Below are 27,845 nucleotides of genomic sequence, written 5' to 3' on the forward strand. Positions count from 1 at the left end.
CTCCTAATAATTCCACTATTCTCTACTTGATTTTGTGATGCAACACTTCCATTGGGGAATTATGAATACAAACCTATCTATAACCTATGAAGTCTTTGTTAGAATTAAAATTAAATTTAGATTTCCAATCAAAGAAATTCAAATATGTCATTCATATAGTATTATATCACTATATAACAATTCTTTTGTAGTCTCTTGCAATCTAAATGATACAATTATTTTCTAGGGTAGAAATACTTACCCAAGCATCCATATACTGCTTTAATCAATTAACAATTTGAGGCATGGGGACTCTAGATCCTCCCCAGTGGGAAAACTACCACACTGTTTACAATGATCCCACATCCCATCCCAAAATTGTTATTGATGATCGCTAATTTAGGGATAAGGGTTTCTTTAGGTTGTCCTATGTCTTTATCCCTAGTTGATTGAATAGAGAAATATGACTCCTTTTGTAAGAGTTCTAGTAATTTAGATAAATTCATATGACCTACATGCCTCGTTCCTTATCCTAATACAAATTTATGGATCCGTTCCCTAGAGGGATCTTATTAACTTTTGAAATAATTATGGGTCGACTTAGCTACAAAATTTTGAGAGAATTTCCACATAAAGTCCTAGCAAGACATTGTCAATTCTTGTGTCTGATTACCAGTTTCCAATCATGGGAGCTTGCTTTGCTATTTCCCTTAACCTTTTTTAGGCTAGGGTTTTTATTCTTAATGTTTGCTTTCTTCCAATGAGGGGCAAAATTGAATCTGCTTCTCCTTGATCAAGCAACATCTATTCTTAAGGGGTTTGCAAGCATTGCAAATCTCGAGTGGCTTCTCCTTTGTATAGCTTGTCTTGACATAAAATGATGCTTATTTTTTAATTCTTACGAATACATTATGATATTTATCAAATTCACATTTTTTGAGAACATAACTATTTTTTAATCTTCCGTTTTCACTATATATTGATATTTTACCTTTTATTTTATTTTTTAAATACTAAAAATTAATTAATTAAAATTCAATATATCTTAAACATTTTCTATATAAATTATAAATAAAATTTGCAGTCATCCCAATTCTATCTTTGTTGTCTACATCTTGTTTTCCCACTCTAAAAGAAAAATATAGAGTAAAATTATATCAAAATGGATCTATGATTTCACTTTTTTGAAGGTATAAAGTAAATAGAAGGAGCAGAACGAAGAAAAGAAAATAAAACAAATATAGAGAGGTGGTCAAAACCGTTTTGAACATGCGAAGATCGCAAAAAGTTTCAACACTAAAACCTGCGTACGAAACTTTCCAGTGAAAGCGCTCAACGTAAACCTCATCAAATGTCTGTCACTCCTGAGTCCTCACGTTTTGGGTTGAGCTTTGCGTGTATTTTACTTATTTATCGATTTATCAATCTATTTATAATACTTGTGTGGTACAAAATCCAGCAATTATTGTTCAGTACAACGGAAAAGTGAAATTGACAAAAACATACACAGAACTCAGGCAGACACGAACATGTCCGGTGACTAAAAAGGGGTTACTCGCGTTATGGAATTCAATTCTAATTATCTGCTGCCATTCAACGCCTGCGGGTTTCTTTAATTTGCTACTTCAACTTGACTTCATTCTTTCTCGGGTATTTTCACTATTTGCCTTAATTATGGATATAATGCGCGACCAGATTTTAAAAATATCTAACTTTTTCAATTCTTTGGGTATGGCTTTCGTTGTAATCCGAATTCGCTATGGTTCTGTTGCGTTGTAATCCGAATGCATAGCTACTTTGAGTTGAAAACACAATTGCTCTGATACCAAGTTGAAAAAATAAGGCAGAGGAGAAACCAGGAGTGAAACCCAAATATGGGCTCTGCTGATCACAGGCCCAGTCTATTAATTTATAGAAGAATACATTAAAAATTCACTCTCTACTGTAGATAACCGTTCGGTGCATCATTTATGAAGGATAGGTGAAACAGAGGAAGTGGAAGGTTGTAGAAATGGTCTATGCAGTGCTGGATAGTTCTTGGTCGACAATTTGATCTGTGCTGGCGGTAACGGATAGGAGATAATTAATTTATATTTCTAACACTTTGAAGCATTAATATGACTGGAAGCTTAATTTTTGGAGTTGAATTTCAATTCTATATCTCCATGCACAATGTTCAATGAATGCAAAATCAATATATAAAACCAAATGAAAATCCCTTTTCAAGGGAATGCGGCATGCTTGCATACCTCACCTTCTCTATCAACCTAAAACTAAATACATGGCAGTGATTTGTTACAAGTAAATTCTAGCTTACTTTGCAAGTAATTCAATTCAAAACTAAAGTCTAATATACATGCAAATCCATAATCTCTTACAACTATTGATCAACTGTGCATGCTCGAAAGCTTTAATTCAGTTTACCCATGCTATGACCAACTAACATGGTTGTTCGTTGGCCTATTAATGAATTAACAACGAAGCTACGAGTTTGGGTTTTGTCACTGAAGCTGGAGGGAATTTCCTCAATAACAGGTCATTGTAGATATTGAGCTGTGTAGTGTATGAGTGGTCACTTCTGGAATATGATTCAAGCTTAATCCTCACATACTTCCCGAAAGACTTGTGGAAGATCACTTGCACCAATGCATAGTACATCCTACATACGTAGTTATATAATCACATACACCAATGAATTCATAGTTATATAATCTCATAGTTATATAATGTAGAATGTTTCTATTTAGTTCTTAGTAAAAGTATTGCTATGCATTTACTCTGGCATATGGAGTTTTGAGCTGGCTTCTCGCTGATTGGCAGTGTACGTACTTTAATTATGGATATACATTTTGATAGAAAGAATGATGGGAATTATTCTATGTTCCCCCGAGATTTTAGGATGGGGACAGCAGGGGACAGTGGGACGGGTTTCTGGGATGGCAAATTTTTTGCCGATTTTGGGGATGGGGAGATGGCAAATGGGGACTGCTATACAAATATAGAGAAAATATAAAATATATAGGGAAATTTGCATATATACATTACAATCATACGAAGACACGGATAAACCATGCCATTTAAACATCATAGAACCTTAACATACAACATTTCAATAATCCAACTCAATGCTCAATATGCTATAATGCATTCATAATTTGGAATTATTGTTAATGTGCATGTAATATTAATAATAACATAAAAATTTAAAATATACCCAAGAACATAATTTAGAATTCATTTTCAATAGCAACAAGAACAATAACCCACCTTCCATATTGAAACACATACAATCATTTAATTATGAAACTACACTTTCAATTCATTGTAAGTGGACTGATATTAATACAAAAAGGTCCTCTACACAAATCTGATCATGATATAGGTTTGTTATAGTAAGACGATATCTTGATGCAGCTTCCAATATTCACCATATCTTCCACAAAGGACCTAGGTCAACCCAAGACCAACCAAGTATTGATGTATTGCTAGAGAATGACATAAGGATGCATGTTCTAGGTCTATAACGCACTTTTTAGACTTTCCAGCACCTTGCAAATACTCTGCTATATAATTCTAAGCATGTAGCGTGATTGTAACAACAATATTAATTCCATGATTCTTAATGTATTGTTGTCAAATACTAATCAGAGGGCCACAAATAGCTGGAATTAACTACTAAACAATAATAAGCATGTTAGAGTGAGCTTGGAAGGAGGGGCCCACTTTAAAATTAATAAAGTAAATGTTTTATAAAAGATAATTTTTTTATATGTGCTGATGTTGTCTATAAAATCGGGGATGGCCATCCATCCTGGGGACTTCCAAGGCATCCCCAACCATCCACGGGACGTACAGATGTCCCCAAAAAAAACTTTGGAAGTCGCCAAGTTTTTGGGACATTTCCTGGGAATTTTCAGAAAGAGGACAGGGTTGGGACATCCCCTAGCTGTCCCCAAGTCCCCAAAATGTTTCTGGTATAGGACAGGGGTTTTTAGGTGAGGGACGTGTCCCTGGGTAATATAGGAATAATTTTGATGGTAAGTCTGTCAAGGAGACCTTGGCTTTGGGTGAGACAGCGATGGGTGAAGGAGCTTTACTCTAGATTTGAGAAGGAGAGTTTCTTAAAACACATGTTCAAACTGAAGGTTTGTAGGATGAGCATTTGGTTACATTATGCTCGCTTCCTAATAAGGAGATGCATAGTATAATATATAAAATGGAAGAAAGTTTAAAATCTATTGTTATCTTCCCTAGAAACATTGTCCCCAAGAATATTTTCTGATGACTAGTTATCTTCGTTTGGGGATAAAATACTGTTTTGATTCTTAGACTACATTGTTTGTAGCTTGTACCATATGCAACAGTCAACATACGAATCCATGTGAAGGAATAATTTTTTTCGCTCTCTAGGCAACAATTAGATCTGGACATGGAAGGAAATTGAGTGAACACAACAGAATAATTGAAGACTCACCAATTTTCACCATGGAGAACCCAAATTCCAGGACAGGACTCCAGCTCAAGTGAGGCAAATCACTCCCGTAATCACTATCTCTAATAAAAGATACAATCTCAGTCCTCTTGGGTACACAACCGGCTCAAGGCAACAATGTTTTGTCCTTAAGATCACTTACAATTGTTTTGCAATGCTCTAACTCAGTTTTGTCCACCTGAATACAGTCTACTTGTTCACTTCGAACAGATTAATCCTCTTGAAATTCACTTTGAATCCTCCCATTGATTTGCAACAAAACGCTCACAATGTGTAGTTTTCATTTTGCAATAGAAGAGTTTCACACTAAGAAGTTGATAAAGTTCAAAATGTTACAGGTTGTATTTGAGGCTGAATGAGGCTGATGCTTTATGTAGGCTGAGGTTTTTGTAATCACCTTGATGGTGATGAAAGCACAACAACGAATGGTCCCTTCAATGAAACAAATCTTTCATCGTTTTTTTCTCTCAATTTTTTAGAGCCCGTAATTTTTACCTGCAAAATATAAACAAAGTGTCTTTTTTGGGAATTGGATAAATTTTTGAGAGAAATCCGAATCCTCATGAATATTATATTTTGGGTGCAACCATACCATGATTTATAAGCATTCTTTGTCATGGATTGACAGTGTGAAAAAATGATGTATTGATCCATTCATGGATCACAAAATGTGCACGCTATCTGAAATTTATGATGATAACTTCTGTCATTGAATAATTTCTATTATCATTGTAGATTGTGGCCAGGATACTCTGCGTACCATTTCCATTCCCACTGCAGGCTTTCATGGATGATGGTGTGCTATGGACAACTGTCTCCAACTTACAGTGCTGCATTATTCAAAATAAATACATTATTTTTGAAGATAGGCTCCATATCCGCTATTTGAGTTGCATATTTTTCTATTAGTATTGTTTGTTTTCTTATTGGTATGACCTGTATTAATAAAGGGGCCTGTAGGAATATAATAAAAAGTTATATTTCCATTGATCAGTGCTACTTCATTTGACCATGAATAGATTTGATTAAAATTATTTGGACTATGAGCACTGCTTCATTGGATAGGTACTCTGCAATCCTGTTTATCTCTACAAAGCATATCAGTTGTTGACATGATGCTCTACTCAAAGATTTTTTTTTGTAGTAGATAGATCATAGAACTATGGATAAAATTAATGTTTATGGAATATTAGTTACGATTAAAATTCTTTATTCTTCAAGTTTCATAAATTCACACAAAGAATCTAGAATGCAACTAGTTCATTTTTGGTTGCAAATGGATCTCAGGTACTGAAACAATTTTCACTTATCTGAGATGAGTACTCTTTGTAAAGGACAAGATATTAATTGTAATTCAATTCATGGGAAATTATAGTTAATTAATCATGACTTAAATGTGATACATGTGTATCGAATGTATTTTGAATCTCGATACCATTTGTAAGGCTATGAAGCCATTAATGTGTTAGGGTCATTAAAATGTCCTAGTTGGGTCTTATTGGGTTAAATGTGAACCATGATGTATGAATGGCTAAACGATCATGTAAGAGGTCCATTTGAGTGAAGTTCATATGTGTTTGAAGGGTCTTAGGTGGAAAAGAGTCCATGTGGTGGCAGAAGGTTAAAAAGTTGTAAAAGTTGCTATTGTGCAACTTTGCAAACTTTACAATTTTGCAAATGTTTCACCTCATGAGGAAGGTGAAGAGGTTTTTTGTAACTGTTATATAACAATATAAATGATTATGCAATGGTTGAGCATCGGGAGATTACAAGGTGGCAGTTTGAGGTTATATTCAGGGTTTAATCAATTGCACCTCTGACTGTTACAGATTTTGCAGGGTAACAGTCATGTGCCCAATGATCAATATTCAAGGAAATGATGTACATGAGGTGGATGATAGAAGTATTGTCAATCTCCAATGGTTGTGAGCGTAACATAAAAAAATGCAAGATTATGTAATAAAATTTAATTTATGACAGTCTACTCCACTGCGATTCTCGGGTTTACTGAGATTGTTATCATTTATACGTTCATGCATGGATTAAGAAATGATTTGTTTTGATTGGGAAATGTTCATTAGCAAGTAAAGACCCTAACAAACCTCATTTTATAGACAGCCGTGCGTGATGTGAAAAGACCAAGTGGATTTTTTTGAAGTTGGTTGAAACCCTCACTTACAGACTTACTGACGAGGGTTTGGCAATATCTCAGGTTTTAACCAGTGAAAAATTATACTTCTTGACTTATTCGAAAGAAGTCTCATAGATCCCCATTTTGAAAAAGATTTGGTGTCAAAAGATTAGAGCATGTGAGAGAAAACTACAGCCCTATCGGATGTAACAGTCATTTTCTATGCGCTGACAGCAATGTTCACAGTTTCTTGTTTCTTGTTTGATATTGTATGGACCTAAAGGGAATTGTGTGAGCGTGGAAGAAAATTGAGGAGTATAGGTAATCTTCATGCATGTTATGAGGGGTGGATTTGTATAAGGCACTTAAGTTTGGCTTATGTAAAAGTCCATTGCCTCTAATGATGACAGTCATGGTAATGTTCATTCCATTCTGACACAATAAAGTTTGGATTATTAAACCTTTGAAAGATCATTTTTCAAAGAAGGATTAATGGTCCCTTATGATAGAAGAACCCTTATGTTTAAGAATTACTGATTTCTCAGTGGCATACTAAGAGTGTTAACAGTGAATATGTTCCCTGCTGTGAGTAATAGATCATGTTATTGTTCTTCATTTCTAATGAAAGATTGACAGCGTTTACCGACACAAAGAGCCTCTGATTTAACTGTGGCAGATATGATAGAATTTTTGTGAACCTTCTCACAAAGATTGCAATGCCATGATGGATTCATTGACTGATTAATGACAGCATACTGACCTTAATGACAGTAAAACTGACTGGTTTAATGAAACGTGACGTTGGATGTGTACTTATGATATATAAACAGATAATATCCTCTTTGGGATCAAAGATAGAGTTCTTGGATAATTGAACAAGTGGACATGGAGTGAAGGTAAGTGATACTACTGATTGAGTGAGTTCTCTTAGTAAAGGGTGTTTGATGGATCAGTGGACCTATTGAATCGAATATTTGAACTTGAGTGATAGGGTGACCTTGTGCATATAGTAATTGAACCTAAGTGAGTAAAGGGATTGGTTGAGTTCAAGAACTAGGAATATACTTTGGTACATGATTCAAATATTGAATGTTTCATTGATGGGATTAAGGCAACTATCAAGGTTCTATATTCATCAAATTATAATGATGAAGACATTGATTGTAATGCCTCTAATAAGCTGAATGGTTGATAAAATCAAGGATGGATCAACAGGATCCTAATAGAATGATGGTTTCTAATGATCCTCAACATCAGAATGGTATCCAAGTGATGGGGTTTCTCTGAAAAGTACTCTTGAATTCATGAGTTTTATATTGCTGGATATGATTTTTTTTTCTCAAATCCTCTACACATATTTTTATATTTATGTGACATGTTCCATAATACGAGGTGCCCTAAACTACAAAATTCTTATGTTATTATTCACTATAGTCTAGATTTCTTGTTAAAATAATTTTTTACTTTCTCTTACCATTGTATCCTTTTCTATTACAGGATATGGCGACATCATTGTTAACTTCCTTCCAATGTTGCGCATATCAGTCTAGTTTTGATAATCGCACTGGAGCTCTAAGTGTGAGTAGAAGTTTTCCTTATTCCATTGCTATTTCCTCATCATCAGTCATGTTGCTTCCTCGGGGGAGCTATACTGGAGGCATAAATTCAAGGCCTGCGAAGACCAAAACAATAGCTATCAGAGCAACAATAAGTGATAATGATCCAGACGAGAGCGACAAGGAAGATAGTGATCAATTGGCTCCTGATGCGAAATCAAATGATGTGGGTTTGCACTTGTATACTTTGCATCATTTTTTATACCATATAATAAAATTCGCATGTCAAATTCAGATAGGTTCATTTTAACATTTATATCTTTAATTATTGTAGATTGTGAGAACATGTTAGTAATGACTTTTTTCTTCGAGCATCCCATGTTGCATTTGTTAACACATGAACTTCAATGATAGTTATTTTGGGAATTTACCATTCACTCATGAGATTGTCATTATTCGTAGAGGAAAGTGCTGTAAATTTCTAGGGCTTTTTCTTATATTATAGTATATACTGCCTACAATGTATCATTAGATACGAGCAATTGGTCTTCTTGACATTTATATCTTATTTTAACTGTATAACTATATGCTGCTGTTATATGCCAGTGTACCAGAGATTTATTGTCTGTGAAAACAAATCTCTTTGTTGATATGTTTGAATATCCATAAACTGTTGGTAAGTAAATAATATTTTATCACCTCTGCTTTCTTAGAATTTTGCATATTCTAATATTTTCAAAATATCTTAAATATGGAATTTTAAGTTTTTTTTTACTTAAGGCAGGGATTTTTTATCGTGCCAAGTGAAAAATAAAAAATGGCCGTATAAATAAAGATAGAATTAAATATCCTACCCTATGTCTGTATTGCAAGTTTTAAAATTCCTTCACACTGAAGGCAGTAGACAAAAATATCTTTGGTTTGATGTTTGATGGTGACATTGTATGCGTGGTCGGAAATAATACCGTCACAATCATCTAACATGATCTTTATGACATCCTTGCATTACATGTTATACAAATTTGGAATGATGCTTTCCTTATAGTTTTTCTAGTTGCTCATTGTGTATGATATTCATACTCGGCGAGAGATGATAATGACATGCATTGCTTTCCATGTTCATTCTCATTCTTATTTCATGAAATGCAAATAAACTTGAAGAGATTATGGAGGGACTGATGGTCTCAACAGTAAAAACCTGTACTAGTGTCCTAAGAATGCAAGAACCTATGATGAAATAATTTCACAGCTTCTCAAATTCTTTATTCAAAAAGACAATCATGCTAGTTATAATCTTGTTGTCTATAGTTTAGTTTGTGTATACAAGGAAATGTGACTCAAAACACAAATACAGAGCAACATACAAGATTAGGCTAAAAGAGGTCAAAAGAGCATACAAACACTATGTCAAACCTCTTTGTTTTGTGGATTTACCCACGATGTTTGATTTAGATGTGTGCTCACTCCAGATTTTGGCAACATAATGATGCTCCAAATGCAAAATGGGTGAGAGAGATAACAATGGTGAAAGTTTGGATTTATAGGTTTTGGATGAGATGAATGGATGGTTGAGATTGATTGAAAAGATCAATGGTGGAGGATGATTGAGAGGAATGAAAGGAATTAAAAATTCCTTTGTTGACTAATTGAGGGACAAGCCCATGTACTTGATGTGATAGAAGAGATGACTTTGGGTTCCTAATATTTATGACTCGAGGTGTGCGCATGATTAGGGAAAGTGATTAGACTTTATAAAGTGGGTTACAGAGCAAGTGGGAAAAGTAGGAATCATGGGAGGAGAGAGAATGAGTGGAGAATCAAAAATACTTTTTAATTCCAAGTAGTAGGAAAGGGATTGCTTTAATAAATAATGGATTTACTTAATCAATTGAGGGTTATTGATGCAAGTGGATAGATTAGGTATATGCAAGTGGATGACAGGAAATGAACTTTTTGAATTAATTTAAATACAAAGTGGGAGGAAATGGGAATGATCATTTAATTAAATAAAACTAATTGTTTATTGAATTAAATAGGATTAAGGACTATAAATAAATTAAATGAATTTACCTAGGACTATGGAAGATAGGATACATTAATCAAATAATTAAACTATTTAATTAATATCATGACTATAAAAGAAGGATTATGATGATTGATTGATTAGATATTAATGATTAGATTTAGGTGTCTATAGATTGCCCCTCTTTGAGATAGTATTACAAAGTAACATCATTTCAAAGAAGATTAAGACATACAACTAGGAAGAAAATGGTTAGATTAGAAAAGATGCCCCAATCATTCAAAAGAGTGACTAGGAGAAAAGATGATGCGAGATAAGATGTGCCCCCTCAAGAGGACATGTAGTTTCAAGAGAACATGTGTGTGCTCTTGAAATGGATGAGATGATGCATTCTCTCGAAATGGATGAGGTGATGCATTCATGATGGACGAATAATAATGGTAATGCAAGGATGAAAAAGGTAAGAGATAGACTAAGTCTATATGATGTAAGATGCAATGATATGAGAATATAATGGATATGGATAAATGCAAGGGAAGATGAATGAAAGAAAAGGTGATGCAAATGATGAGAGGATAAAAGAAGAAAGATATGCGATAACAAGCATATGATGGATGGATAGGAGGAGATTGAGCATTGTATGATAAGTGCCATGTAGCGAGCACTTATTTTGATTTAGCATATGATGTTATGCACTTGGGTATAAGAAATCAAGGTGACGTATCACATGCATAGGGATGACACAACATACAAAAAGGATTAGTCTAGCATCTTACAAAGCCATATGGGACTTTGGTGGATACGATGCTAGAAGAACCAACATGTAAGCAACATGCCCCAAGTGCATCACATAACCATGTAGATCACATGTGGACATGCAAGGGACAAGTCTACATGTACGAAAAAAGAAAGACCATGACCTTGATTTCACCTCTCACAACACACCATGATTAAAGGATCTTGGCGACCATAAGAAGGTAAAACAAGGAAACTCAAAATATAAGATAAACAAAGATCCAAAAACACCAAAGAAATAACATGTATCTCACTTATCTTTTTTCATAAGGATGATGATGAATGGGGACTGATTTGATTGGTATGTGTTGCCATGATTTCAGTCCCCTATATTTTTCAAACTTCTAGGATTAGGGTTGAGTCAATGTGATGTCAGGTCTGTGTCTAGATTTCCCTTAAGGAACTTCTCTTCTCATCTATTCCTTTGTGTGCACCTAGGTGGGCATTCAAAAGAAATCTATGCATTTGTTCATATTAGGTGATTAGGAAAAGGGAGAGTAAGTCTATGCATTTCCTAGATGAGAAGGAAGTTTGTTCTAAAACCCTAATACTTTAATCAAGAGTTCATGGTGAAGACAGGATGCATTCAAAGGGAAGATCATACTCATATTCAAAACAAAAGACGATAGAGAACATCGAGGACTAAGACTTAAAGTTGATATGCAGATCATGAGAATAAGCTAGGAGCAAGAACAATTGAATTTGATATAGAGTGAGCATGGAAAGATGCATAAATGGTGAAGAACTAGGTCAAAGGTGGTATGACTCTTGTTACAATCCAATCGGCGGTTTATATTTAATCTGCACGTTTACGTAGCTAAGTTGACAATTTAAATGGCTTAGGGATTAAATTTAGATCGTTAGATGAACATCAAATCGACGGATGATGTTTTAAAGACAAAATTATAAGTATTGAATGATAAATCTCCTCAGCTGTCAGATCTTTAAAAATCTACGACTATTGTTATGTCGTTATGGATGTTGTGCGAAGAATAATCATGGCAACATAGCGACGAGTCAACACCTGTCCGGGAGACCCAACTGAGGGTAAGATTGCTAGAAGAATCATCACCATAGATTAGACTTGAGATCTATGGTTGTGGCTTTGTCGTTATGGAAAGATGGGGATGTTTTAATCTAAGCAACACAACGACAGAATGTCGCATGTTCCTGTGGGCCATTTCTTTTTTGCAGCTAGTACGGTGTTAGACGAGGTGACAAGTGTCTTTATTTGATTGGTTCTATACCAGACAAAGTCAAGGTTATGAAGAGATTCTTTTCATAGTTGATCTCTGGATCAATCGATGGTCGTTGCTATACCATTATAAAAAGTTGCTCGATTATTAATCATGGTGACATAGTGACATGTGTCTCGATGGGTCCATCACTTTCTGCAATCGTCAGATTCTCCAGGCAATGAAATAGTGCTACCTGTCTGTCACGATGTACACAACTAGAAGGTGGACCCACACTGCAAACCAAACAAGAGTTAATATCTTTTATCGCCACCGTCAAATCAAAAAGAGATCAATGCTCATCGTTATGTCGCTATGGAAAGTTTCCCGAATGTTAATTATAGCGACATAACGATGATTCAATATGTGTACCTAGGTGGACCCATGGATAAAGTCATAAAGGAAAATGGCTGGGTTTTAATCGTGATCGTTGGTTCAAGATTGATGGCCAAAAGTCAAAATCATTGTGACCGTTGAGATACAAATTATATGGATTTGGCGCCAGCAACAAAATATGAAGGAAACAAAGAGTTTAACAGGGTTTTCTGAAGCTGCATGAAAATGAAAGGTTTCCAGGTGTTCTTAGAGGTGCCATGAGATTAGGGTATTACCGGGAATGATGTCACGCATCTATAACATGTTGAAGATTAGATATTCTTCATGTATTATTCATATTTTCTTTCTATTTTGTGATTGTTGCTCTACCAGAATTGAGGGATGATAGGAAACTACAAATATAAAATTTCTTTTGATAATACAAGGGTGGGCAAACTTGATGGTGAATTGGTCTGTAATTCCATTTACCCTATTTGCTTGTCATGTTTTGTTGCCCATGCATAGATTAGTTCTGCATTAAGAGTTGAAAGACAATCATGCATGATTCTGTGAATAATCAGATGAATTCCATTTCACTTTGATGTTTGCTGTATAGTGATTCCATTTACTTTCTTCATATATGGTTCTATTTCTTCTCTTGTTAGTTTCATAACATGTTAGATAGTTTCATTGGGAAATGAAAGATGAATGTGTATGAATCTATTAGTTATTGGTTGGATTCCATTTCATTCAAGGCTAATAGTGAAAGCAATTCCATTTGCCCTCATGTGCATATCTTCTTCATTTCTCTTTTACATTTAGATGGTTAAATTGCATTTATAATAGAAGTCAGAGTCAAAAATATCAAGATAATCTACTACAGTCATTCCATTGAATGTGATAGGTTATTCAAATCCATCTTGCCTAAATTGTTTGTGCCTACAAACAATTTGGTTATCCTTTACTGCTTGTTGTCCTGCATTTTGTCACCACAAAATGTAGGTAACAGTACGAAACTTTTTCAAATTAGTTTCGCATTTCTCTGAGTTTATTTTATTATTTAATTGGTTAGTATTGATTAACCAATCAGTACCAATTGATACAATGAATCCTTTTACTGAAAGCCTTCGTCAAGTCATTTTTGTTTTGCTTTTTGTCGAGCCTTTGCTTGATTTTTGAAGCCTTCACAGTCCGTTCTTTGCTTTTGAGTTTGTGTTTGTTTGTTTTTGATCCTTTGGTTTTGCTTATGTCATGCCTTTCGTTTTCCTCTTTGATTCAATCTAACCTAGAGGTCAATCGGAGTTGTCAGTCAAGAGATATGGTCATTTTAGTGTTTCAAAAGTGGACATTTTAGGTGCAACAACACGAATTAAAAAAATGATGTTATATTTTCATTTTGACATTCACTTTTTGAAAATATAACATTTTGTTCACTTTTTGTTATTTTTTGAAGTTACTTTTCATTTAAATTTATAACTTAAAGTGACTATAGTGCACTTTATGTTATAATTTTAAGTTGAGTTACTTTTTAATTTTTCACTTAAAGTGACTATAGAACTATATAGTTACTTTTTAAATTTTTGATTTTTAAATCAAATACTTATATAAATGTCACTTCACTTATAATGTTTATGTATTATATTGATTAATATGATGCATAAATGTTATTTTTGACTCATATTGATGACATTTTTATAAAATTAAGTGAAATACATAACTTAAATGCCTCAAAGTGGACTTTTTATGTGCATATGCATGTAAAAAAACTATGAAAAGTGGAAACTTTTCATGCTAATGCATATAAAAATTCACTTTGTGGATACTTTTCATGCCATTACATCAAAAGCTTGTAAAAGTGGACCTTTTTGATGTGCCAATGACATGAAAAGTTGAGTTTTCATGCTTGTGCATGAAAAATGTGAGATATGTTTATAAAATATATAAGTGACTCCAAAAAGTGAGATTTTGGAGACTTGCACATTTTAAAATATGTAATGGGCTTCAAAAAGTGAGATTATATCTCAAGACATATTTTAAAACATGCATTGGACTGTAAAAGGTCCTCTTTTGCCTTCCTACATGTTTTAAAATATGTAATGAACATAAAATTGTCCTATCATGTGAAAAAAACATGTTCTTGCTCCAAAAACCTCCTATTTTGATCATAACTTTTGATTTTCTCCATAGATTTGAATGAAATCAGTTGCATTCATCATGTTTTGGAGAGGTGATCATTTTGCCCTCATCAAAAATCAAGTTATTGCACTCAAAAATGTCTTTGAAACTCTTAATCTAGGGCATGTTTTTTGCATAAAACTCCATAAATCTTTAAAGTTTGATCACATTTTTGTATGGAATCAAATCATTTTGGCCCTATTTGCTGATTACATCACATAGTGATCACTATTTTTGTGTTTAAACATCAAATCGTTTTGTTTGGAAGATCACGTTTTTTTGCTTGGAGAAACACGTTTTTACTTAAAATGCCCAGAAAATTGGAGTTTTAATTCACTTTTATGTGTTTTGAAGCCACTTTTTTGCATTTTGATCCATGTATATCCATTTGGGGAAGTCGTTTTTGCATTCACAAATCAAAAATGATTTTAAAACATGCATTTTTTAGTCACGTTTTTGCAAAAACGGCCCAGATTTTTGAATAAAAAAGTCATATTTTTGTTCAAAAAACTCAAAAAAATGCATTTCCAGCCCATACCTTTGATCAAGAGGGATTGTTTTTTAGTTAAATGCATGATATTGTCTTTAGAGACCATTTATTTGGCACTTTCATGTCAAATCCGACCATTGAATGTCCATTACATGCAAGTGCGGAAAAAGTCAAAAGGTTGTTTGAAAATTCAGATTTAAGGGAGAATTGGTCTTAAGACTATAAAACTTGCTATTTTAGCTCTTTCTCCTTCATTTTTGGCACATATTCTTCATGTAAGTGGACCTCTTCTTTCTTGCATTTTAATTCATGTTTATCCTTGCTGATTTTATGTATGAAATCGTTGAATGGATGCCATTTGTAAGAATCTTTGCCTTAGAATGTGCATTTTTCCTTTAAATATGAATTTCTCCTTCATTTTGATGTTTTTGGTTCTTCCCCAAGTTTCAAATTCGAATTTCATCTTTGGAGTGCATTGCATCTTGGCATGTTTTGAGTTGTTTTCAAAGGTATGTTTTTCTTTTGTTTTGTTTTTGTGTGCTTGTTGCCGGTTTTTTCTCCATTTGGAAGAAATTGCAAGTTCTTTCCCAAGAACTTGAGCACGTTTCACTTCACTCCACTTTCCATTTCCATTTCACAACACTTCATCTCTCACTCAATGAAATGTGATTACATGTTTTTCATCCCATTTGCCATCCACATATGCATGTAATCCCATTTTCCGTTTCCATTTTCATCCATCTCATTTTTTGCTTTCATTTGCATAACATGATTACACGAAATGTCTTACGTGTAATTGCATCTAAAAGGTCCAATTTTGACTAAAAGTCACTTTCTGTAAAATAAAAAAGATGTTATTTTCTCCTCTCCATATGCATTCACCATGAGCAAATACATGTTTCTGTATCTTTCCATGCTTTCCATCTTAGCCTTCATCTGCATATGCATGTAAAGCGTATCTTTCACTCACACTTGCATCTCATTTCACCCTCCACCTTCTGTTACATGTAATCCATTTTCCGTGCAGTGACATCTTGAAAGCTCAGGTCACTTTTCAAAAATCGGCAATCTCCATTTACACGCATTCCCATGCGCCAAGCACTCTACTTCACACACAAAAAAAAAAAAAAAGGGGAGTTAAAGGTGTTGATGGAAAGTTGTTTCGAGTGTACATCTGAACATCGTCAAGAAGGTTTCCAAAGTGTCAAAGACTCCAGTTTGTGTTGATTTACAAAGGAGAATTCACGACAATTTGAGCAAGAAAAGATGGATCACATCAAGTTTCCACATGATAATGGACAATTCATCAAAGACAGCTAGAGGTTATCAAAAGGCGCAACACTATGATTATCAACGTGAATGCAGCAGTACAAGGTATAGGAACTCTCAATCCTATTATCATCTGGGATTGCATCGTCAAGTACAAGGCCTTTCAGAATTGTTCTTTTCTCTTCCGTCTTCTTTCTTCTTTTTTCATGTTTGTAGTTGGAGAAGATGCATTACATGAAAAAGTGTAATTACATGTAATGCGAGTTACATGTGTATGTAAAAGATGTAATGCGAGTTGCATGTAACCCTTTATTTTCTGTAGTTAGACTTGGTCAAAGTTGGTTGAGTTGCTCTCACTTTTTCCTTCCCCTTTTTCTCATATTTTTTGTCTATATAAAGGAGTGCCCCCTCATTGTAAAAATTATCTTTTGTTGTATGCAAGAAAGCTTTGCCACATTTGTGCAAGCATAACTTTGATTGTGTAGTACGAATTTCGGAAAAAGTGAATAAAAGAAGCAATTGGATTCAAAGCTTTGACTGGAAGCAATTGTGATAGAACAAATTAGAAGCTTTGACTATAATTTGTGCCTATTGTCTTGATTCATGTTATTATTGTGTGTTCAATAAAAGAGCATAGAGAGTTAAGAAACAATTGAAGCCCGAGCTTTGACCAAGAACAATTGTGAAAATCCATAGCTAGAAGCTTTGTCTGTGGTTTGTATTTTCATCTTAATTCGCAAAATAGTTAGATTGTTCTTACTTTTAGGAGTCTTTGTGCCCTAATTGTAAAACTTTTACCATATAGAAGTACGATCGGACTTAGAGCCAAACCGGTATGTTTTAGCTAGCTTTTGAGTTAGTGAAGATTTATCGGTATCACTGTTTCCAGCTCTTGATAGAAGTGTAGTTAGAGATTTACCTTGCCCATTATTCATTCTACGAGTAAGTGGATCCTTTCTTGAAAGTTAAGAAGAAAGGATATTAGTAACACCCTGTTTAAGATCTCTCGACTTCTTGCTTACCTTGAGTTGATCCAAGGAACGGTGAGAAGGGGGAGCCTTCCCTTTAAGGTAGGAGAGACTCTGTCTCACACGCTGTGGCTGGTCATCCTATTTTGCGACTGAATTTTTACCCAAAACTGTCGGTTGCAAAATATCCACCCAACAGTGCTCTCAGATTAAGAGCTTATAATGTCAAAACTTCTGATCTCATAAAAACATATTCATTGCATATCATTGCAAATCATAAGGGATTTGAACCTAGTAATTCAGAGGGCAGTGATAGAATACATACATTGACCCATTTGTTGGTAGACATCCTTTTGTCTCTCCAAAACATTGGGTATCAAAGAGTCAGGTTATAAAATCTAATAGGAGGACAAACTGTTAACCAACAATATGATATGAGAAGGATGTATCCTACGAAGACTGATGATTGATTACTAAACTATGAATTACTATACAAGAGACAAGCGAGACATTTAAATCTCTAAGGGACCAATAGAAGATAGTTGATGCACCAACTAGATTGTGGCACAACCTTGATGACACTCGAACGACTGACACAAAGGATGGGTCCTCAGGACACATATGTACAATGATCCTAGGTGGATACATGCTTGACTAAGAATATGTACAAAATGCTTTTGAGAAGATGGACAAGATATTCTAGGGGTTGGGATTGTCGCTAATGATGCAAAGACAAACATGATGTTGCCCTAGTCAAGCTAAAAAGCCAAGATGAATTGATGGTGAATTGAGTGTTGTTGATGTGGGGACAGTATATCCCAAAACAACAGAAGGAGTAGGAACTTCTAAAAAGGCTGAGAACAAGACCATGTATGTGATTGGTCTTTGATTTTGGATAGTTGGAGGAGATGGATAGGATTTGTATGTGATAGTGGATTGCAAGGAACATGGGGATTGATGGGGTGGATGTGACTAGATTGCATGGAGGTAGCCTAGAGATAGATACCAATGACAAGGAATCTAATAGGTGATGTAATGAGGCAATACAAGGGCTTGGAAAATAGAGGAGATGATAGGGGGATTTGGGTATGGAAGCATTAATAGTCAAGGATTGGTAGATGGAATGATTTTCAATGAAGGTATAGAGGAAGATAAGGATTGGGTTTGACAGGATGAAGTTGAGATGGACGAATGTGATAGGGTCTTCGAGGATTACGCCACCTAGGAAGAAGATGCTACCATTTAGGATCTGTCATGTAGGATGAGGCTCTAGTCGGGGTATGATAAGATGGATGATAGGATGACAAGAAAATGAGGGAAGTAGATAGAAGATAGAATGATGGGTAGATGGGAGGATAAGTGGATGAAAACTTTGATGGAGAAATGGATGCCAAGAAGTTTCTAGAGCATGTATACATGGTGGCCTTTGTTTTTATCAAGATTGAGAGGAGGATGGAGGAAGTGAATTGGATAAGATATGATAGGTATGGTAGGAAAATGAGATTGAGGATATGATGGATGGATAGCTAGAACTTCCCCCAAGAGTGGAGAGCAAGTAGGAGGGATTACACTTGAAACATGTTTTCTAGGTTTTTGTCATGGTACTTGTCCAAGACGCTCATTTGCCAAGTTTTCATTGTTGGACAATTTTTTTCTTTCAAGAGAGTTTATGGATGGAATGATAATGGGGAGAGGGATGGAAGATAAGCATCAAGTTCAATATAAAGGTAAGAGGACCCATTTATAGTGATTATTGGATGTTGGCACAACCTTATCAATATGGGTGGATTAGACACAGGCGTGGATTAGATAATCCTGTCTTGTATGGATGGGGACATACTTCTTCGACTGATGTATGATTTGTGACCCTACATATAACCCTAAAGAATCCTTGTATAATACTTGTTGTTTGCTATTGGATGTCGGCACAACCTTATCAAGAGGGGTGGATTAGACACAGACATGGATTAGATAATTTGTCTTGTATGGATGGAGACGTACATCTTTGACTGATGTATGATTGGTGACACTACATATAACCCTCAAGAATCCTTGTATAATACTTTCTTTTTGCTAATTACTAGGAATTCTGTGTAGATTGGTGGTAAACATGCCTAGATCTTCAATTCCAGTAGCCCACATCTAAGTAGGGTTGAATTCTTTCCAACCTAAGTGAGAAGACCAACTTCCAAAACTTCATATTGATGAAAAATTAACAATTTGCAGCCCTGATTTGCAAAATTCTATACAGATTTGATTCCTTCCAAATGTAATCTATCTGATCTATACAACTGGAAAACCCTTGGATGTTGTTTCACACCTGCAGTTTCTCAAAGTTTTGAGAGTTTTCAATTCTCAAAGTTTGAAAGCCCTTCGCAGAGCTCTCCTCGAGAATGTTGGTCTTAAAAAATGACTTCTGGATGTGAAAAATGACTCTCCAACTTTTTTTTCATTATCATTTTCCCTACAAGTGCAATTTTGAATTTTAGTTTTTTGTTCACCCTTTTAATCATAACATAATGTTTTATTTAATTTAATTCCCTTCTTAGGGATTAAAAATTCATGAGGGAGTTATGTCCATGGCTCCAAGTCCCCTTTTTAAGCTATAATATAAGTTATTTGCCTAGGGAATGGTGTCAAGACAACAACTTATAATATATTATCATGTTCTAAAGTGATAACCAAATTACTTTTTAATTATTATTTAACTAAACCAAACATAGGAAATAATTAAATTAGTCCCAAATTATTTGTAGTTCAGTCGTTTGAACTTTGATTTGAATTTTTTCTGATGCTAATTATCCTCTAATGTTGTTTGATACTGAGAGATAACTTGCAATTCCTTCCTAAAATTTAGGAACTCTCCTAAAAAGTAGGAGTTATGCTAGAAGTATCTAGGATGATCCCAAAGTTCTTTTGGCATGTCCTTCTAATTCCCAATTCATCCCCAAAAAATAGGGATTCCTCCTAAAGTCTAAGAGACTACCCAAGACTAGTCAAACTGGCTCTCTAAGCCCTGATATGTCATCACAAGCCTTTGAATGGGTTCCTTATCCATCTCATTGGCCTATGGCACCAAACTAATAAAATAGTCCTACTAGCGGGTACTGACACTAAGGGAGGTGTAAAAATTGGGACAATCACATGAGGAAGGGAAACAAAGCATGTGAAGCATTACACTGTGTTGACATACCTTTTGTAAGATCCAAAGTCTTTTCTACAATCATTGCGCATAACCTCAAGGATTAAAGCATCCTTAATTGGCCTCAAATGGTAAAGTTGTCAGTACATGTAAGCCAAACAAACACAAAAAGAAGTTTGGACCTCCAAAGTTGTCGCAGATGATCAACATAGCATCTCTTGATCCTGATATAATCATTTCAACAAATCACATCAAGAAAACAACTGAAAGTGAAGGAATATAGAGCATTCCTACAAGTTGGTACTCTACTTTTGTCAAGCGACTACACAAAATCTTATAATTCTTGTTGCAGACTGATCAAACAATGAAACTTTAGATTAAACACCTTTTGATATCTACCAACACTATACTGCAAGCACAAGGTGAAATATATTGATGCTTCATAGTGAGGATCAAAAGTCAAAACTCAATCTGACATATTGTTCACCAAAACAGTCATGCTTAGCCATTTTCACATGTCCCCAAAAACCTTCTCTAAATCTCATCATTCAATGTGGATCTCAACATGGCACTATAAGATCCATTACAACTTGGTTCTTTCTCCAAAGTATATCTGGACTGAAAGATCATGAATCAAACCAACATAATCCTGAGATTTGCTATCTGGATTTGATTGTGACCAATTTTTACATCAACGTTTTGGATCACACTCCATGATCCTTTATCCTTCTCTTCTATTGTATGCATCCTGATGATGGATCACGGAGTGTGATCCGAAACGTTGATGTAAAAATTGGTCACACAATCAAATCCAGATAGCAAATCTCAGCATTGATGGATTGTGGAAATCTGATAGCTCTTACAACATAATCCACTGAGTTAGCCAAAGACCATCATTGACAATGATGCCAAACAAAGAGCAATATATCCATACTTGAAGAGAAAACCAATATAAGATATCTGGATTGGAACACTGCACAAACCTTTTAAACATTCCCACCAAACCACATACCTCAAAACATCGAAGTAAAGCAATACAAAGCATTCTCCAAAGCATTTTGACATTCCTGATAGCCAACCTCACCGTCAACAGCCAACAGATCACAACTTCAACCATTCAATAGATGGTGGCATGAAAACATGACAGTGCAACATTCATAGACTAAAGACATTATAACCAAAACTGTAAGCCATCAACTTCTTATGTAGAGGAATGCAAAACATTGTCTTATAAAGACTTTCGATACTCTTTCTTGCATACTCCAGCTTCCCATACTTCCAATCTTCCAAATACCCCACATATTGATCCACTATGATCACCATACATCAAAACAACATTTCAACCAAGGTTGAGAAAATTAGACTCAACAATATCTCGGTTAGTGCAATTTTTTTGCAAAGCTTGAAATCACCAAAAACTCAGTGAAAAAATTGGCACTTTTATTGAACATTTGAAAATATATAATTTCTTAAAATATTCTATAAAACACACACATGTACTACAAATATGTAGAACATATACTGATTTGACATATCCACCATATATTAATCAAAGGTTCGAGTTAAATACACAACTGTTAGTTTTAAGTCTGATTATCCAGAGTTAAAATAGGTTACAGCTGCTTTATCCCCTTTTAATTCTTCTTGATGCAACTTTTAGTCAAATTGACTATTTTTTTCACTTATGCATATTGATACATTTTCTTTTAATTTGCTTGTATCAAAGGGTGTAAATGTTTTATGAATTACATTTAATGTCTTTTTCACAATTTTATGTCAACCACAAACATCAATGTAAATTTCTTTTCTGAGTTCGAGTGTTCTAAAATTTGACTCTGATAAATTAGCTCTATCTAGGAATACCTAGTAGTCTCAAAATTTCCCGATGCAAATTAAATAATGAAAACCTTGCAAAATGGTTTAGCATTTTTAAATGTTAATCCCTTAGTTTTGTTTAATAGGTGCAGATGTCTGTGGGCATGTATTAGTCTAGTAGAAAATGTTCATCAAGTACATCAAATGAACTTCAAACAATTGTGAAATATAGGCACAATATTTGTGTGTTGTTTTGTGGCAATACAATTAAGTTTTCAACATAGATATGGTTGTCGACTAAAAGTGAGAATGGCATCTAAAGGCATTGAAGGTGAGCATTGAGAGTAGCACAAGGTGTGGCAGGTCAAAATCCTATTTGAGAATGCCTTATGTTGAATGATAATGTCATTTGAGAATGACGTCTGTAATTTGTCTCCAAAAAATGACACAAAAAATGACCATTAAAAATGCAAATTTTCGTCCCTTTATTAACCATGAAAACACTAAAATGATTCATCGCGCCTTTGTTGAGTTTGCCGCCAATTTAAACTCTGATATATTGCACTATCTTCACAATTTTTTTCTGATATTGTCGTGGCATGAGAATGAAATAATTGATGCAATATTAACAACAATTATATATTCATCGAGTTTGACTTGCCATATTTTGCACTACAGGAGATATTATCGTGAGATTTTTCAACTATGATTTGAACATCCAATATGAAAATTCTACCAGACTTCAACTATCAAGGCAACACATGACTCAAAGCTATTAGATATCCACAATCCATATAGATGGTTTATCTTTTTTGGGTTCAATTGTGTAACAATTTTTTTAGGATCAGTGTTTCAGATCACATAAACATTGATGCTAAAAAAATTGTTGCATAACCGAACCCAAACAAAAGTAAGAAACACATGACTCATTCCTTTACCAACCTCCACATACCAAGCAACACATTAGATTGACATCTATGGCAACATGGAAACCATATTGCTAACAATCTCCCCCTTTATTGATGGCAACATACTCTTTCTATTAGTTTATCAACACAATACAGAGGTGTCAACAATCTTCCATAGTCATCAACAAGTTTGACATCAATCACAACACAACATAAAACTGCCAACAATGCCACATTGTAGAAAACCCTTCAAAGGCATTGAAATGAATAAGAATGATAATGTAGGACAAAACACATCAAAAGGTTAACAAAACCTTGCCAACAACCCCATCGGCCTCCTTTACTAGCTCCCACATCCATGAGGCCACACAACTAGTAAGGAAGAGCACGGCCTACTCAAATGACCTAAAAAATCTGTAATAATCTCAATATTTCTCCTCAATCTGTCTTTGCAAACAATCTCTAATCATGTGCAGCTCTAAAACTAAAGAAGAATTAATGAAAACACTTTAAAGCTCCAATGTGATTCCTAAATGAAACCACTAGAATCTTCTAGATTGGGCCTCTCACCAGCATGGAAGGTGTTCTCTACAAAGAATTTGTCCTCACAAAGCTTCAAACTGAATAAGATGAACTTGGAAAGAAAATCACCAAATATCAAAACCAAGCATAAAGAAATGAGCTCTCAACCCCACTTTGTAGCCTCCAAAACCTCACACCCAACTTTGGTTGCATTTAATTATATTTCAAATTTATGACGCCTCCAAAGTGGGCGCCCAAACCCAAAAAAGATCCTTATTAGATATTTTCACTTAAATTTACTAATTGGGCATCCAAATAGTGCATTTTTAAAAAATAGGTGAAAATGAACTTATAGAAGTAGATGAATCCAATGAATTCCATGCTTCTCAGCATTATCAAGGGAACCGAGGGAATAGAGCCCCTTAAATCTAAGGAGTAATAGACCACAAGGTTCTTTTACCACCTCTGCTCCTAATTCCACTATTATTCTTCTGGCCCAAATGCAAGGAAGTGCCCCTAAAATTCTATGGGTGAGTTCTTCCTTCTAAAATAACATAGAAAATAGAAAAAGAAAAGATAGCTCTAGTTGGAGCCCTACTATTCTAAAGGGATGCAGACATAGAGGAAAGAAATAAGTTGATTCGATGCCAAGCCCCATACCCTACACACCCATAGTTCTTTCAATCAAGTATTGCAGATGAATTCGATTCGATGCTAAGCCAAGCCCCCTACCAGATGAGTGCCACTTTTAAGCCAAGGAAGGCGTAGGAAACTACCAAGGAAATAAGTATCAAATAGATTCATTCTATACAAAAGAAGTTGATTCTATGCCCAATGAGATGAGTCACTTTTAATTTACAATTCCCCCACTATCCCACTGTTATTTTTAGTCCCCATAAAACTGTTGCCCTTTCTTCAAATGCATTTTAGGTTATCCTAGACCCGATTTTTTGTTCGCCCTAGGTTATCTTGATTTTTATTAGGGAGATTTTAGTCTAGTAGTGGATGCACCTAATTATTTCTCCTATTATCATCCGTCAACATTGATAGGAATGTTTAGAACACCCCTTCTTACTTATTCCTACCCACTTGCCAACCTAGGAAAATATCTAATTGAGGAGATCATATATTAGTGCCCCCCTTGAGTTGAGGACCATGTGTGGAGATTCTCCCCCTCTGGAATATGCATCATGGTTGGAAAGACTCATGTGCGGCAAAGCAAGAGGATGAAGATCACCCACCTACTCGATCCGACTAGAAATAAGCAAAAAATGGGGAGAATAATAGACTAAGTGTGGCATGCCACTCCACTTGCATGGCTCCGTCCGTGTGTGTATTGATGACATGTCCCCTCTACCTAAATTGGCAATAATTGACTTGCTTGCCCAGGTACAATTGTGTAGATGTTCGCCTGTCTAGAAAGTAGGCTATAGAGATTTATGTGTATAGTGGATCGATGGTCAATTCATTTAAAATGATAGCCTATGGTTGATTTCATGTCTATGGTTGATTGCATTGAAATGAATATCCTTCGTATCCTACCACGCAATTATGTAAATCACTACTCCATAATCATGAATATTACTTCCCACCCTAGGTGGTGTTGACTAGATTGAGGCCCTATATATTTTTAGGCTTCTAACTATCCATTGTTGGTCATGAAAAGTATTACAGTGGTGGGTAGGACGATATTCTAGTAGTAGTTGGTGGGTTTGTTTGTGCTTATTGGGTAGAGTAGGAAGGGATAAGCTATTGCTGCTGGGAGAAATCTTTGTTATTTGGTAGGAGAACAGTCATATTAAATTGGTGGTAGAAGGCCTAGCCCACGAGATTCCTTCCTATTCCATCTCCTCAGCTACCATCTTGTTTAGTGTCCCTTCCTATCCCAACTTCTTTCCTAGATAGCGTTCCTATTGTCCACCTTTCTCTTTTGGGGGCCTATAGTTTCAAAGGGTGTGTGTGGTTATTCTGAGGATTTTCCTAGAACCCCTAGTGTTTACCACCTCTACTGCTAATTCCACTATTATTTTTTCGACCCAAATGCAAGTAAAAACTGAAAGCCTCCAAAATAGTCTAAGCAATACATGAATAATGCTTCCACTTCTAAGATGGAGATAACCAAATGAGCAATATGCAAGCTAAGTTGGCACATGCTAGAAGAGTTCAAGAAGTTGAAGGTCATTTTACCCGTAGTAGAATTTTTTAAGGTGGGTGACATAAAGAATGCTTTATGGTTGTAGGTAAACATGGTTCCTAAAGCCACTACAAATACAACATATTCAAACTAGAGAGAGATTAGACGCAGGTATCTCAGGTTGACACACATCTAACTTTGTCCAAACGGAAGGTGGATGCTTGCCTATTCTTGCTTACATTGAGAATCTTTGGAAAGGACTTTCATAATATTTTGATTTGGGAGCTTCAAGCATTGTCATGCCTTTGGCTATATGTAATTCCTTAGGATGACTCCAACTATGTCATACAAAAGAGTCACTCAATTGGGTAAGATGGAATTCACGATTGTCGAGGAATTGAAATAGATTCATATGCCATTGAATTCTAATCCAAGGGTATAGTATTTCATAAAGATAATTGTAGTAGATAATCCTAACACATACATTATGCTTCTTAGTAGGGACTATTACAATAATAAATAGTTTCTATTATCTTTGTTTAGTAGCTAATGGTTATCTATTCTAATCTTTTGTAAATATTAGAATGTTTGTAATATTTGGTTTTCTGTTTCTAGAATAGAATGTTTCTATTCTTTAGTTAGTTGTAGATAACTATTAGTTTTCTCTTAGCTAGAATAGAAAGTTTCTATTCTTTATGATCATTTCCTAAGGAAACATTGTTCCATTCATTTGTATATAACGAGATATAGACCTCTTGGTCTCTATTAATTATAAGCAAGTATTTTACCAGTTACTTTGTAATATGTTATCAGAGACAATAAACTTTTTCGAAAATAATTATAACTTCTTGGTTGAAATTATCTGCCTTTTATTTTTGAAATTATTTACATGCATATTTGCTTCCAACTCTCTCTATAGTCTGACTAGTGTTTCTATTTTGAGAGATCTGAATGTGTTGACTTCTGGTTCGGTTCTGCAACCCATTTCTGTCCAGATCCATTTGTTTTTTCAGCAGATTTCTGCCATTTTTTGCAGCAGGGTCATTTTTGTTCAAAACCCTAATTTTATGTACCAAATCAAATTATTTTTTATAGATTTTTGGTGGGTTTATTTGAGATCTCAACTGGGTTTTTTTTTGGGTGCCTCGATTTTTGAGCTAGTGGGATCCAAAAACTGACAACGTATTCTTTTTGGATTTTTAGAGCTCTTTTCTGGGTCATCCTTCAAATTTTCTGAGTATTCTATTTTTTGCCTCGAAGAATGTTCCTTCAATGATTTTCATGCTTTTTTATTGAAAAACATGCTATGGCATATTTGACTAATATTTTGCTCAAGGGAAATTAGAAGTTCAATAGTCATCATTATGGCACGTCAAAAAAACGGATGCTAACCATCTTCGAATATTGCGATAGCGATAAGGTGGTTCTGGTTCACAACAATTTTCTCAATAGAGGTCCTTTGCTTCAGCTTCAGAAGGCTCTGAGAACAAAAACATTCAATGTAACTATTGCCACAAGTTTGGGCACATGAAGGTTGAATGTCGGAAGTGCTTAGCTGCCCTATCTAAGCAATCTGGTTCACAGCCCAGAGCGAATAGTGTGGAGAACCTTGAGCAAACAGAATCTGCCTTATACGCTTTTTGACAACTTTGTGTTCTAGATAGATTAACCATTAAGGGAGGGTATTACGATAATAGATAGTTATTATTATCTTTATTTAGTATCTAATGGTTATCTATCGTAATCTTTTGTAAATATTAGAATGTTTCTAATATTTAGTTTTATGTTTCTAGAATAGAATGTTTCTATTCTTTAGTTAGCTGTAGATATTTGTTAGTTTTCTCTTACCTAGAATAGAAAGTTTCTATACTTTACAATCGTTTCCTAAGGAAACAT

The 27,845-nt window shown here is 34.8% G+C and overlaps 1 protein-coding gene across 1 annotated transcript in view; it reads left to right on the forward strand.

Annotated features, from left to right (window-relative positions):
* The first annotated feature begins 1,201 nt into the window (after positions 1-1,201).
* Positions 1,202-27,845, forward strand: part of LOC149549147 (uncharacterized) — a 111,050-nt gene continuing 84,406 nt past the window's right edge. The window contains exons 1-2 of the mRNA XM_089792573.1: positions 1,202-1,629; positions 8,100-8,384. Coding sequence (XP_089648699.1) covers positions 8,103-8,384 — 282 coding nt within the window. The 5' untranslated portion in view covers positions 1,202-1,629; positions 8,100-8,102. The remainder of the gene's footprint in view (positions 1,630-8,099; positions 8,385-27,845) is intronic.

The sequence above is a fragment of the Cupressus sempervirens genome, chromosome 7 (genome assembly GCF_028749045.1).
Source record: "Cupressus sempervirens isolate cs-2001-9-10 chromosome 7, ASM2874904v1, whole genome shotgun sequence".
NCBI lineage: Eukaryota > Viridiplantae > Streptophyta > Pinopsida > Cupressales > Cupressaceae > Cupressus > Cupressus sempervirens.